This window comes from Mya arenaria, chromosome 15, assembly GCF_026914265.1.
Source record: "Mya arenaria isolate MELC-2E11 chromosome 15, ASM2691426v1".
Lineage (NCBI taxonomy): Eukaryota > Metazoa > Mollusca > Bivalvia > Myida > Myidae > Mya > Mya arenaria.
The window spans coordinates 14,602,907-14,616,783 of record NC_069136.1 but is presented as its reverse complement, the minus strand read 5'-3'; the positions used below and the strand labels follow the sequence as shown (position 1 = coordinate 14,616,783).

Below are 13,877 nucleotides of genomic sequence, written 5' to 3'. Positions count from 1 at the left end.
AATAAATGCAAGACTTAAATATTGTTTGAACTGTACACAACTAATGTCTTGTAGTTGTTTTTATCAGTATGTGTTTTTGCATCGATCAAGTGTATTACCAATACTAGTTTTCATTTCTAACAAGTTATCCAGTTAAAAAGCTAATTTAGTTTATGTACATATATGACTTATACCATTAAAGAAGTCAGCATGAACAGACTTCTCTTGGGCAGCCAGGTCCAGCAATAGGGCACTGGAACCTCCGGCCTGAAATATTGAAATATATACCTCATTACATGGGCAATCTTTCAGATATTTTACTAGTTACACTAGGGTAGCTTTACATTAAAGCATTTGTGGCACATGTAATGCACCAGTCAATTGTAACCACGGCCCCTCCAGGTCCGGGGAATAGCGGGGACTTTGACTTTCGGTCTAGCCAAGCCCAGGTAAAAACCCCGCCCAGCGGGAACGAACTGATGGTAAAATCCCCTCCAAATGCCCCCACAACCCAGGGACCCTAAGTAAAGCACATTCCCCATTACATTTGGGCGAATACAAAACCAATGCATTTACCCAGCACAGCGGGGCCACCGGAAACACAACCCATTTCCCCGGCTATCCCTGGTATATCCCCGGATCTTGGTGGGCTGTGGTTACAATTGACTGGTGCATAATAGTTAGATGACATGAAGTAAAAGTCTTAATGATTAAGAATGGGCAGTGAACGTACCCAAAATATTGCGCAATAAGGAAACATTTTAAACATTTATAATTGTATGCGTCATGTTCCCCATAACATAGACTCTGTAGCTCAGTTAATAAAGATCAAAAGACTCTGATGCAGCTAATTTTCGATGGGCCATATCATTCCATATTGTGAAGTTTTTTTCTAATTAATTTCCCTATAATAAAAATGAACCAGTTAGCTGGAAATCAGTCACCAAGTTCTTTAATGAAATAATATAGAGTATATATACTAATGTCCAAATGTTAAGAAGTTCCCATAACGCACATTATTGTGGCTAGTTTAATACACAATACAATTCATCAGTTTATTTTTCCTAAAAGGCTAATGGTGTGAAAGATATCTCACCAAATTATCACCATTTAAATGGAAGAGTGACAATCATACCTCTTCAATATCCATATATGAGTTGGCTCCCTCCGGAAACATTTCATCAGCGACTAAAACAGGCTTCATGTTGAGTTTTAAAGACAAATACTGCAAACTATTAAAAATTATACTGGGGTTATTTATCCTCAAACTTATTTACATTAACACCGCCTATTCCGGTGTTAACCGCAAAAACGCCTCTGAAAACTTATCCCAGTTGGGAAAAAAATAAAAAAATAAAGAAATGGCAGGGAATTTCTGGCAGAGCTCGCACTAGTAGGTCCCAGTGTTATAAAACGCATAACGTCTTATACATATGCTTGATTTTCTGTTTATATGAAGCGTTAAGTACTTTTAAGAAACTCCACAGAATATGTGATTATTACTAAATATTAGCATTTATAACCATTTGTCCGGATTGTTTCTTTTCGGACAAATATTAGATTCAGGCTTCAACTTTGAGAAATTGTTTGTTTAATTGAAATAACAAAGTTTCAAGGAGATAAAAGTGAATTTTCACTTTTGTGTTTAGGCTAACGGTTGGATTAACAGTTTTAATTGTTGCGCCATGGGTCCATCCTTGAGCTTGGACCTTGTGGATTTTAACTAGTAAGAAAATAACTTAAAATCCATGAATCACTTGAAATCAAGTCCATCCTAGCTGAGTGCTGGATGCTGAGCTGAAATCCACAACTGCTAGAACATTAGCATGTAAAAGTCATCTAAATTAAGCCTTTGTGACTAACAAGTGCTTGCAGTTGCCATCAAATATTTTCTACAAGTGGGCTTATGCTAATTGACAACTGACTTGCAGAGCCCTACAGACTCAAAGCTGTTCACTATAATTTAGGCAGCTGGCCCAAGTCTCTTGTACATGTATTTACTCAACTGAGTAAACTGTTGTAAATACTTTATATATTTATAATAATTTATTAAAAGGAAATAATTTTGATTTCTTTTCTTTTTCTTCTGAATAAAATTGATGAAAAAATGAGGGTATTTAAAGCATTGGTTGTTAAAATTAAAAAAAAAATGCTTACTTGTAAATTTTCATTAAGAAGTTTTATGAATGTAGCCCCAGTGGTGTGCTTGATTGAACGTTCAACCTTAATATGATCTGTGTCTACCCCTCTTTTTCAGTCAACAATGGTTATTGGATCGACAAGATTTGGCTCGAGAGAGACAAGCTGACCTGAAGATAATGAGTGAAGAAGAATATGAAAAATGCATGATTTTCTTTGCTAATTGTATGTATATGAGGATGATGCTAATTTCTTTAGCAAACACTGTTGAAAACTTTTATTTAAAATTGTTCACTTTATAATATAAGTAACATTTCTGTCCAGACTTCTTTGTATAATATTATGTACAGTGTATACAACCCTTAATATTCTAAATTAAATCATCAATATATGTGAGAACCCAGTACAAAACTACATGTAATGATTTTCTAAATCTATTGATGTCATACTTTTCTTATCTGTATATAGTGCCGTTTATTCAGCATTTATAATGCCTGTCTTGGCTATCATTGATACTAAATTAATACCATTAAGAATGTTTATAAATGTTGTGTACTAAACTCATTTTTTGCATTATTTCAGTCATACAGGCTTTAGGAGAGCAGTTGAAAGTTCGCCAACAGGTGATCGCTACAGGCACAGTGTACTTCAAACGCTTCTATGCCAGGTACAAGTATGGCAAGGATTTAAGTTTTTTTGAGGGTGAAAGGGATCGCAGGTTATATGTTGGCAACGATACTTCTGAAATTTGATGAAATTGAGTTATTTTACTCCTTTTTTTGAAAACACACACTATCTGTACTGGTGGATACTCATAACATTTCAACAGAATATTGTAAACCCTGCAAAAAACTTACCCAGGATTTTTAATCCTGTGACTATCATGTTGAACACTTTGGGTCTTTGATAATGATGTACTTGTTTTTAGAAGTATAATGTTGTTCAAATAGGATGCCCAGCTTGAAAATTGCGTCAAGAATATAGGTCCCCCTGTCCTCCGACAAAACACGTCCTATTTATTTTTGCATAGGTGGACAAGAGCCCCCCAATTTTTTTTACAAGGCTGACAAAACACCGCCTACGCATCTTACAAGGCAGAGAAATCACCTGCAAAAATTAACAGGAGGTGTTTTGTCCAGGGTGTATTGTTTGTCCGGCTCCCATTTTCTGCCTCATCCCTGATCACCTACTATTACCAGGAGACAATTTAATCTTAAAGAAAAAAAAATGTTTGTTTTTTAATATACAATATTATTTTTTCAGAAATTCATTGAAGTGTATTGATCCATGGCTGATGGCTCCAACCTGTATCTTTCTTGCTTCAAAAGTTGAGGTAAATGAACGGTATTAACAATTTGTCATTAGGAGGCTTGGAAACAGCAATCATCAATTCAACAGTCAACACTTTTGTGGACACATTGAAAATTGACGTACATCAAATATATGAACCCAGTGACTTAAATTAACTCACTTTCTTTGTCCTTCCCTCACTTATTTATTTCCATCATGTGCTGTTTGTATAAAAAAAATGTTTAATTTGTTATATATACCATCCACTTAAAATAAAGACTTTACTTTCTTACTTGACTTGAAGAGGTCAATATTCAATTGAGAATAATGTCTAGCAGTGATAATCATTATACATGTAGTTTTAAGTTTCAAGTATTATTGGCAAATCGGTATCTTGCCTTTTGCCACATACAAATTATATTAACAGTTATAGAAAAGGTCATGTTTATATGTTTTACCGAATATCATTAAATTGAGATTAAGATGAAACACGATAATAAGCATTATACTACATGTATTTAAAATGATACAGGTACATTTAAACAGATTATATAATTCTACTGAAGCTTAATATGTTTTATGATAATATGCTTCCAGGTGGATTCTTGAGATTTATCAGTGAAATAAAGTCAATATTCTACTGTTTTAAACAGAGAAAACATCAATTTGATATTTTTCACTGTTCAGAAATTTTAGCCCTTTTTCACGTACAAATAAAACTATAGTACTGTCAATGACATAATTTTCGAAATGATGTTACTTTTGCATTCAATATGGCACACTTTTCTGATAAACTACAATTAAATGTCCTTTTATGCATAAAAATGTTTGTTTCAGTTTAAGATCGCAATATATTTCACATTGGTGAGCATCAAAAGTGAATATTTTTTAACTCATAACTGCAGTAATCAAAATTTACATAAGCCCTCAAGCCCTGCCTTAAAATGTCTTCAGGGCTTGCTCAAATTCTGAATTTTATATAGCAGGGCTTGTTCAAAAATGTAATGCAAAGCAATAGTATAAGAATTTGGGCTTGTTCATTAAAGGGTCTTATTTCAATGACTTTAACTGTGCCACTCGTGAAATGTAAATTTTTGTACTCACAAGGTGAAATATGTTATAATTTTACACTAAAATATACAGTTATCCTCTATATCAATGGCAAATACATGATAAATTAAAAATTGTCTGTACTGAAGAAGCTTTTGTGGTTCTACCTGTACAAGATGCGGCTTCTTTTTTATTTTGATGTACATTTTGTAACTCTCTGTTTGCAGGAGTTTGGAGTGATATCCAACAGCAGACTAATTACTACATGTCAGACAGTGGGTGAGTCAATTAATGTAAAAATGAAGTTGAAATTGCAGACGTACAGTTATCAAAATGATTACAAACCATCAAAACTTGCACTACAATTTTACTAAATATAAATAGTTTGCATATTAATGTATACATCGGAATTGTGTTTATCCCATTATGTCGCATCAAGTGCTATCATATCTCCAATATTTGCGTTGTATTGAGCTTCAAATGGTACGGCACCGACACTCACGAAACTTATATTTTGAATGGCTTGCAATGTTTGATCAATTATGACTTTGCCATTCAAAAGTTTATGTCCCAAGGTTACGAAATTTGGTGGGTTATAGCTGCACTATTTCAAAGATTGACAGTTTTGACATTTTTTGAATTTATGTCTCAGAACAAGCTGATTTTGGCATCAATGCCTTCAAGTCAGTCGTATTAGATAACCCACAATATAATGGATCTCATTTGTGTGAAAAACAGCCGAAAAATTTAATTTTCTTTATGCGTAAGTAACGCTTTTAGCCAGAAAAGATAAATTATTGACCATAAATATGAAAAATAGAAAAGATAAATTATTGACCAAAAATATGAAAAACTGAAATCTTATCTTTTGTCAGCCTTCTGATATCACTGGTTTCCAGACATTTATGCAAACATTTTCAGGACAAAAAATAAAATAAAGTTGGCAAAATTTTATTAAATGGAAACACTTCAAATTGGGAAGAAAAAAAACTTTGAATTATTCAGGCTCATGTATCAAAAAATACTGGAATACATTTAGAAACAACCACAAAAACTACATAAGCACAAACAATAATTCCATGATTTTTATTTTTATTTTTAAATACATGCTTCACTTTAATTTCTATTTTGGAAATTTATTGAATTTTGGCCTCTACTAGAAAATGGGGAAAAGCCCTTACACTCTTGAGCACAGTGGTCAGAAACTGGCGTAGGGAGAGCAATATTTGATAAGCATATAGTGAGCTGAATTTGTACATTCTGTACCCAGTGGGTAGGAGTGCTTAGGTAGCTCATTGTCTACCTGCCGTCATGTTAACTTCCTGTTAGAAAATGATAGCAAATGAGTTCATGATAATTTTTATTATTTCAGTGAAGAACAAGTTTTCCCATGCATACCCTCAGGAGTATCCCTACAGAATCAACAATGTGCTGGAGTGTGAATTCTACCTGCTAGAAATGATGGTATGCTTCATGTTTAACTGGTGGAAGGGGTCTTGTTGTAAAAGATGCCTGTCTTTTACCTAAGCTTTGAGAAAAATAAAAACAGGCCAAAATCAAAACAAGGGTTTTAAAATTGGGTTTTTGTTATATGTTTATATTATTAGGCTTGTGAGTTGTAATTAAATACAATGATGAACATACATGTTATATTACTCAGGCTTAATGTAGAGGAATTCCTATCATTAAGTTTGATGTCTGCCTAAGATGTAATTTGTTCTACATGTAGCTCCACCAACTAAACCTGGGGTCTGGTTTCAATGCAGAGAATATATTTGGGGATGATTCCACCTTAACAAGCCAGTTGATCAGAATGTGACTGACATGTTTGTACAACATCATCATTTCTCCACTACAGGACTGTTGCCTGGTTGTGTACCACCTCTACAGGCCACTTGTACAGTACTTGACCTACACACTTATACAACACCTTCAATTCTCGCTCATACAGAACTATTGCCTGGTTGTGTTCCAACCCTTCAGACTTCTTGTACAGTATGTGAGCTACATGTCGATACAATACCTTCAAATATCCCCTATATAACTGTTGTCTGGTTGTGAACCACCCCTTCAGGCCACTTGAACAGTATATGACCTACATGTTGATACAACACCATTATTTCTCCCCTACAGGACTGTTGCTTGGTTGTGTGCCACCCATACCCGCCAGTGTACAGCATGTGACCTACATATTAATACTACACCATCATTTCTCCCATTACAGGACTGTTGCCTGGTTGTGTACCACCCATATCGGGCACTTGTACAGTATTTAACTGACCTATTGATACTTTACCTTCTGTTTCCCCATACATGACTGTTACCTGGTTGTGTACCACCCATATCGGCCACTTGTTGAGTATTTGACTTACCTGTGGATACTTTACCTTCTTTTTCCCCATACAGGACTGTTGCCTGGTTGTGTACCACCCATATCGGGCACTTGTACAGTATTTAACTGACCTTTTGATACTTTACCTTCTGTTTCCCCATACATGACTGTTACCTGGTTGTGTACCACCCATATCGGCCACTTGTTGAGTATTTGACTTACCTGTGGATACTTTACCTTCTTTTTCCCCATACAGGACTGTTGCCTGGTTGTGTACCACCCCTACAGGCCACTTATACAGTATTTGACCTACATGTTGATACTATGCCTTCAATTCTCTCCCTACAGGACTGTTGCCTGGTTGTGTACCAGCCCTACAGGCCACTTGTACAGTATTTGACCTACATGTTGATACTAAACCTTCAATTCTCTCCCTACAGGACTGTTGCCAGGTTGAATACCACCCCTACAGGCCACTTGTACAGTATATGACCTACATGTTGATACAACACCATTATTTCTCCCCTACAGGACTGTTGCCTGGTTGTGTACCACCCCTACAGGCCACTTGTACAGTATGTGACTGATATCAGCTCCACTGATGACAGTATATTGCCTCTTGCATGGTAAGTGTTTCCCTTACAATTGATTTGTCTCAGGAAAGGGCAGGGGTAATGTTAAGGATTTGCAATAATGGTAGTGATGTCATAAAAGAAAGAAGATCAACTCTCCCATTGGAATATGCTTCGAAGGTTTATGATACATGCTAGTTGCCTGTGATTCAATGACACCATGATTTTAATAAACTCCCTGTTGAAGGGGATTGCATTTAGAAATAAATGTCTGTTAACTTGAGGGCTGGGTTGATTGTTGGTTTGACAAACAACAATGTAAACTAAGCATTTGAAATAATCAGATTGGCCTAAATACCTGTACGGGGGGCTAATCTGATTATTTTATGATCAAGTCAGGGTACAAATGTCAGATTCAGCTGTATTGTTAGCTCGACTATTCGAAGAATAAGGAGAGCTATCCTAGTCACCCGAGCGTCGGCGTTGGCATCAGCGAAACCACTTATGTTAAAGTTTGCGTACCACCTCAAATATTTTCAAAGTCCATTGACATATGGCTTTGAAACTTCGCACACTTGTTCACCATCATGCCCCCAACCTGTACACAGGAGGAGGTAACTCTCTCAAGCATTTTGACAAAAATATGCCCCTTTTTTGACTAGAATATACTTTAAAGTTTGTGTACCACCTCAAATATTTTCAAAGTCTATCCTAGTCACCTGAGCGTTGGCGTCAGCGTTGGCGTAACCACTTATGTTAAAGTTTTTGTAAGAGTTTTTGTACCATCTCAAATATTTTCAAAGTTCATTGACATATGGCTTTGAAACTTTGCACACTTGTTCACCATCATGCCCCCAACCTGTACATAGGAGGAGGTACCTGTATCAAGCATTTTCACAGATTTATGCCCCTTTTTCGACTTAGAATTTACGTTAAAGTTTGCATACCACCTCTAATATTTTCCAATTCAATTTATGTAAATATCTCGGCACATCATGTATTACAGTGATCCATGCATGTTTCGCCAAAACTTTTCAATCCATACTCCTTTTTTACTTGTCTTTGGTTAAACAAAAAAACTAATTTGCTGACATTTTGGAACTAAATGACGTTTAAAATATCTATATAATTTGAAATATTAACTGTTCATCATAAAACAAATTAAACTTGAATAAATTTTGGTTTTAAATTAAAATGATCTTAATGTCATAGTTTTAATATTTTGCTACATATTTGAGTGAAATTTAGCCATTTTGTAAATGAACACAGTAGTTAAAGAAATGAAAAAAAATATTGCCATGTTTAACGTTTATACAGATCTATTATTTAAGAATATTGAAGTCACATCCAGTAGTGAAAATCTATCAAAATGGAACTCTGAAAAATATAATGGTCAGATAAGTGATGCTTAATTTTGAAGCCTATTAAATAAGTCACCTTTTTCATTATATGAAAAATGATCATATAAGATTATATATTAAAATAGTTTTGTGACTATATCACTTTATGCCATTTTCAGGCGTATTGTCAACGACTCGTTAAGAACAGATGTATCCTTGTTATATCCACCATATCTTATAGCATTATGTAAGTATTCTTTTAAACATCTTGGCCCCAAGTTCTTGAATGTTCTTACAGTGTAACAGGCTTAAGTCATTAGGAACTCCTCAGCCATTTTTAGTGAAAACAACCTCGGATGTAAATGGACGGTTTACAATGTCAAAAATCGGTACACTTAAAGTCCGCTGCTAGTAGATCGCGTACTAATTTAATTTAGCAGTTTAACTTAATGACTTAACTCTAAGGAATCTTAATTATGTTTGCAATTAAACACTATACTGGCAATCAATTTAAACTTAGATCGACAAAAACAAGCTAAAAGTTAAAACACTACATTTAATTAATGTTATAATTCAAATTTGTACCAACTTCTTCTACTAATGTAAACGGCATACATCTGATGTTGTTTTCAATAAAAATGGCCGATGAGTTCCAAATGAGACTTAAGTAGCATATTTCACTAAGACAAATTTCTTACCTATTCCTGAATTTATTAAATAAATTTTAGTTTATTGTGATTATCAAAAGATTAACTTCCTTTCAAAGTCTGACCTTTTTTTTAATATAAATACATGTATTACACAAATTATACCAAAATAAAAATAATGAGCTTAGCTTGGTCTTGTTATTTGTTGTAAGTCTTACTAAAGATGTTTCAAGAAATTGGAGCCAGATCTCTCCAGAAAAAGTAGTTCTTAGATACATGTTCATGCAGTAATAGTATAACTAGTATCCAGTGTACTTGGAAGTTCTGGCAATTTTAAATCCAATGTTTACGAATTGCCATTATCACCATTTTGAGCTTGTCTGAAGAAACCAAATCAAGGTATTGCAAGGCCTCAATGTTGAAGTCATTATTCAATAACTTGTAATATTTTCGATGAAAATGCTGTTAAGTTATGGTGAACTCAGTTTTGAATGTAAATGATCAAATAATCGACCATTGTTTTATCTTAATAAAAGCTCTATAATTTTTTCCCAGCGGCACTTCATATAGCCTGTGTTATACAACAGAAAGACTTGAAACAGTGGTTTGCAGAGCTATCAGTCGATATGGATAAAATTCTGGAGATCACGCGTCAAATTCTACACCTGTATGACTTGTGGAAAAATTACGACGAAAAGAAAGAGATAGCGGCGGTCCTACAGAACACGCCGAAACCGAAGACGAACCCATCCCCGTAAGTTACCTGCTGTGCTTAAGATCTAGGCATGTTTTCAATATTCAACTTTAGTTAATATTTTGTGCATATATCATTGACCTCATTCACTCTATTGGTCAGTTATTAATAGCAATTAATCAGATTAGCTACATTGTCCTTAGATCCAATTAAGACCAATATTTAATATTTAATACCAGCCCTAGTTAGTGTTTCAAATGTTGTAGAGTGATAAACAAAGGTTTTTGAGATGGAGATTTGTTATTTCTTTGTTGCACACGCAGTCTCCATTTTGAATTGTAAAAAATGATCAAATCAAGACTTTCTAAAAAAACATGAGACCAAGTGTCATATAGCTGCACTCTCACAGAATGTGACAGGTTTGACATTTATAGCTCACCTTAGCACGAAGTGCTTAAGGTGAGCTATTGTGATCGCCTTGTGACAGTCAAATCGTCGTCGTCCGTCTCCGTTGTCAACAATTTGACTGTTAACACTCTAGAGGTCACAATTAGGGCACAATCTTAATGAAACTTGGTCAGAATGTTACCCTCAATAAAATCTTGGACGAGTTCGATATTGGGTCATGTGCGGTCAAAAACTAGGTCACCAGGTCAAATCATAGGAAAAGCTTGTTAGCACTCTAGAGGTCACATTTATAACTGTACATTCATGAAACTTAGTCGGAATGTTTATATTGATTAGCTCTAGGCCAAGTTAGAATCTGGGCCTTGTGTGGTCAAAAACTAGGTCACCAGGTCAAATCATAGGAAAAGCTTGTTAGCACTCCAGAGGTCACATTTATAACTTTACATTTATGAAACTTAGTCAGAATGTTTATATTGATTAGCTCTAGGTCAAGTTCGAATCTGGGTCATGTGTGTTCAAAAACTAGGTCACCAGGTCAAATTAAAGGAAAAGCTTGTTAACACTCTGGAGGCCACATTTATGACTGTATTTTCATGAAAGTTAGTCAGAATGTTTATATAAATAATCTCTAAATCAAGTATGAATCCGGGTCATGTGCGGTCAAAAACTAGGTCATTAGGTCAAATCATAGGAAAAGCTTGTTAGCACTCTAGAGGTCACAGTTATGACTGTATGTTCATGAAACTTAGTCAGAATGTTTATATTGATTAGCTCAAGGCCAAGTTTGAATCTGGGTCATGTGCGGTTTAAAACTAGGTCACCAGGTAAAATTTAAGGAAAGGCTTGTTAACACTCTAAAGGTCACATTTATCTATCTTCATGAAAGTTGGTCAGAATGTTTATATTAATAATCTCTAAGTCAAGTCTGAATCCGGGTCATGTGTGGTCAAAAACTAGGTCATTAGGTTCATGGAACTTGACCAGAATGTTATTTTTGATAATCTGAAGGTAGAGATTGAAACTGGGTAATCAGAGGTCAAAAACTAGGCCACTAGGTCAAATCATAGAAAAACTTTGTAAACACTGTAGAGGTTACATTCTCTCTTTGATCACCATGAAACTATGTCAGAATGTTTGTGTTTATGGAGTCTATGTCAAGTTTGAAACTGGGTAACCTGAATTGGATCAGGTGAGCAATACGGGGCCTTCAGGTCCCTCTTGTTTATTGTCTCAGAATCAGCTGATTCCAGTGTCAGTGCATTCCATTCAGTCATATAAGATAATTCACTAAAGGATAGATCTCAATTGTTTGGAAAACTGCTGAACAACTCTATTCTTATAGCGTTAGTTTAAAAACATTTTTTTTTGTATTTTCAGACCACCACAAGGAGAGGGCCAAAGTCAACAACAATAAAAGGAAATAATATCATATCATGTTATTGGATTAAAACTTGAAATATGGTTATGAATTCAAACAAACTACTTTTTAGTTTGTTGAATCCTAATATTACTTCAATTAAGCACAATTGCTATTTTTTCTATAAAATTCACAATGCTATAATAATTCACTGCCCGATACAATGTGCCGTTTGTCCCTTTTTGGCAGTTCCCTGTCCCATTTTAAAACCTGGCTTAAACCATAGGCTATAAACAGTCGGCACATATACTGTACATGAACATGTCTATGTTTTATTATATGAATAATTGCTATACCTACATTGGCAAAGAGGTGACATATTGATTTTGTTTGATCTTATGGCCATGACTTACTGACATGTTCCCTTAACTTTGTTATCTCTAAGTCTTGGCCACAAGATAACTAAGTTGTGGGAATGAGATAGTAAGTCATGACCATGACATAAAAAGTTGTTGCCACAGCTTAACTAAGTAGTGAGCACATAATAACTAATTTTAGTCATGTAAATTTATAAATTATCGGCCGCATACTAGTTCGTATTGATAATTATAGGCTTGTTGTGAGGAAATACTGTATTTGCAGATTTTTGGACCATCTGGTGTCTAGTCCCTTTAAGTTTCATTCTATAAAAGCAGTGCTACATATATTTGCATATAAAACGGGTTCTCGGGAATTCCATACTTTGTATTTTTCTGGTATTGGTCGGAAGTTGCTTTTGGACAATACAAAGTTGACATCCTATCAACAATTGTATTGAACAATCGCTTTTTCGATTTAATATTTCTGTGATGTAAGAAAAAAAATCCAAAGTGATAGTTGTATATCTTAGTTCAAACATTATTTAGTTGATTTTGCAAGTGAAATGTTCAGTTTAATTATAAACACTGACACATTATTAAACTGAAATTAAGATCTGATGATGTTATGTTGTACGCTCATTGCAACAGTAATGCAACTTATTACCTCAATTTTATTTTAACATTTGACCTGTATACATGTAGGTAACATTGTTGTGACTTGTATTGTATGTCTAACAAGAACATCTGAAGACTTATTGACATATGTGTAATTCTAGTAATTTTCAGGAATATCAGGCTGTTGTGATATAATTATTATAACCTTTGGTATTAGTTGTTTGGGAAAGAATGGAACAGAAATAAGTTGATATACATGTAGTATGTTCAGTGTGAAATGAAGTATATAAATTGTTGTGATAGGATCATGCCAGTGTTTTTCTTACCTGTTATAAATGGGGCTAGGGCCCTTTGAACTGTGAAATAGCAACACTCCAGTGCTCCAGCTAGGCCTACATAGCAGGATGGGGTACCCTGCTGCCATTTTCCAGCACCTTTCTGCCATTTTCCCGCACTCGCCTGCCTTTTACTACACATTGCTGTGTACCTTTGTTTGACAGAGTCAATTTCCATTATTAAGTATAAAAATAATAAATATACTTAATTTTGACACTTAGATAAAAGCTAACATATTTCTAATAAACTACTGGTATTGAAAGTAATAACAACACGTTCACAATATGCATTGTGCTCATTCAATATGCATCAAAAGTGCCCATTCTAACCTAGCATCCTGCCCTTTTTAAATCCTGGCTGGAGCGTAATTGCAACACTAAATACTAAACTGTCAAACAGGCAATCATTATTTGACAAAAGAGTGCTAGAAGCATTATTTAACTAAATGTTTTAGCGTTGCTTATTGTAAGAGCTACGGTAGTTTACACATATAGGGAGGAATGTTCAACAATTTCATTGACAAGACGATGTTTACTCTGATAATTGTGGTTTTGCTTGTATTTTTGTGAATTAGTAGTATTTTGGTGTTTGTAAATGGTGCCCAATTTTGGCAAAATTAAAGGTAGAGAGAAACACAGCATGTCTTCATGGCATTCATAATTATACAAGTATATATAAATATTTAAAATCAAGAGAGCCATGGGTCATCATTGGCATATTTAAGATGACAGCATTGTTAACAAGGTTAATAAACAATTA

General features: G+C 34.6%; 1 protein-coding gene across 1 annotated transcript; it reads left to right on the top strand.

The window, feature by feature from the left end:
• Window positions 1-1,287: 1,287 nt before the first annotated feature.
• Window positions 1,288-13,858, top strand: LOC128220472 (cyclin-C-like). The gene is made up of 10 exons (XM_052928878.1): window positions 1,288-1,372; window positions 2,237-2,343; window positions 2,701-2,785; window positions 3,382-3,451; window positions 4,686-4,737; window positions 5,831-5,922; window positions 7,322-7,416; window positions 8,882-8,949; window positions 9,905-10,103; window positions 11,829-13,858. The coding sequence occupies exons 1-10, from the start codon at window positions 1,341-1,343 to the stop codon at window positions 11,863-11,865; spliced, it is 837 nt and encodes a 278-aa protein (XP_052784838.1). The 5' UTR covers window positions 1,288-1,340; the 3' UTR covers window positions 11,866-13,858.
• The last annotated feature ends 19 nt before the right edge of the window (window positions 13,859-13,877 follow it).

Bases quoted from the DNA above. Each gene is read 5' to 3' on its own strand.
- LOC128220472 (XM_052928878.1), top strand. From the start codon at position 1,341: ATGGCAGGGAATTTCTGGCAGAGCTCGCACTA. The intron at 2,344-2,700 runs GTATGTATATGA...GCATTATTTCAG, and splicing joins CATGATTTTCTTTGCTAATT to TCATACAGGCTTTAGGAGAG. The intron at 10,104-11,828 runs GTAAGTTACCTG...TTGTATTTTCAG, and splicing joins CCGAAGACGAACCCATCCCC to ACCACCACAAGGAGAGGGCC.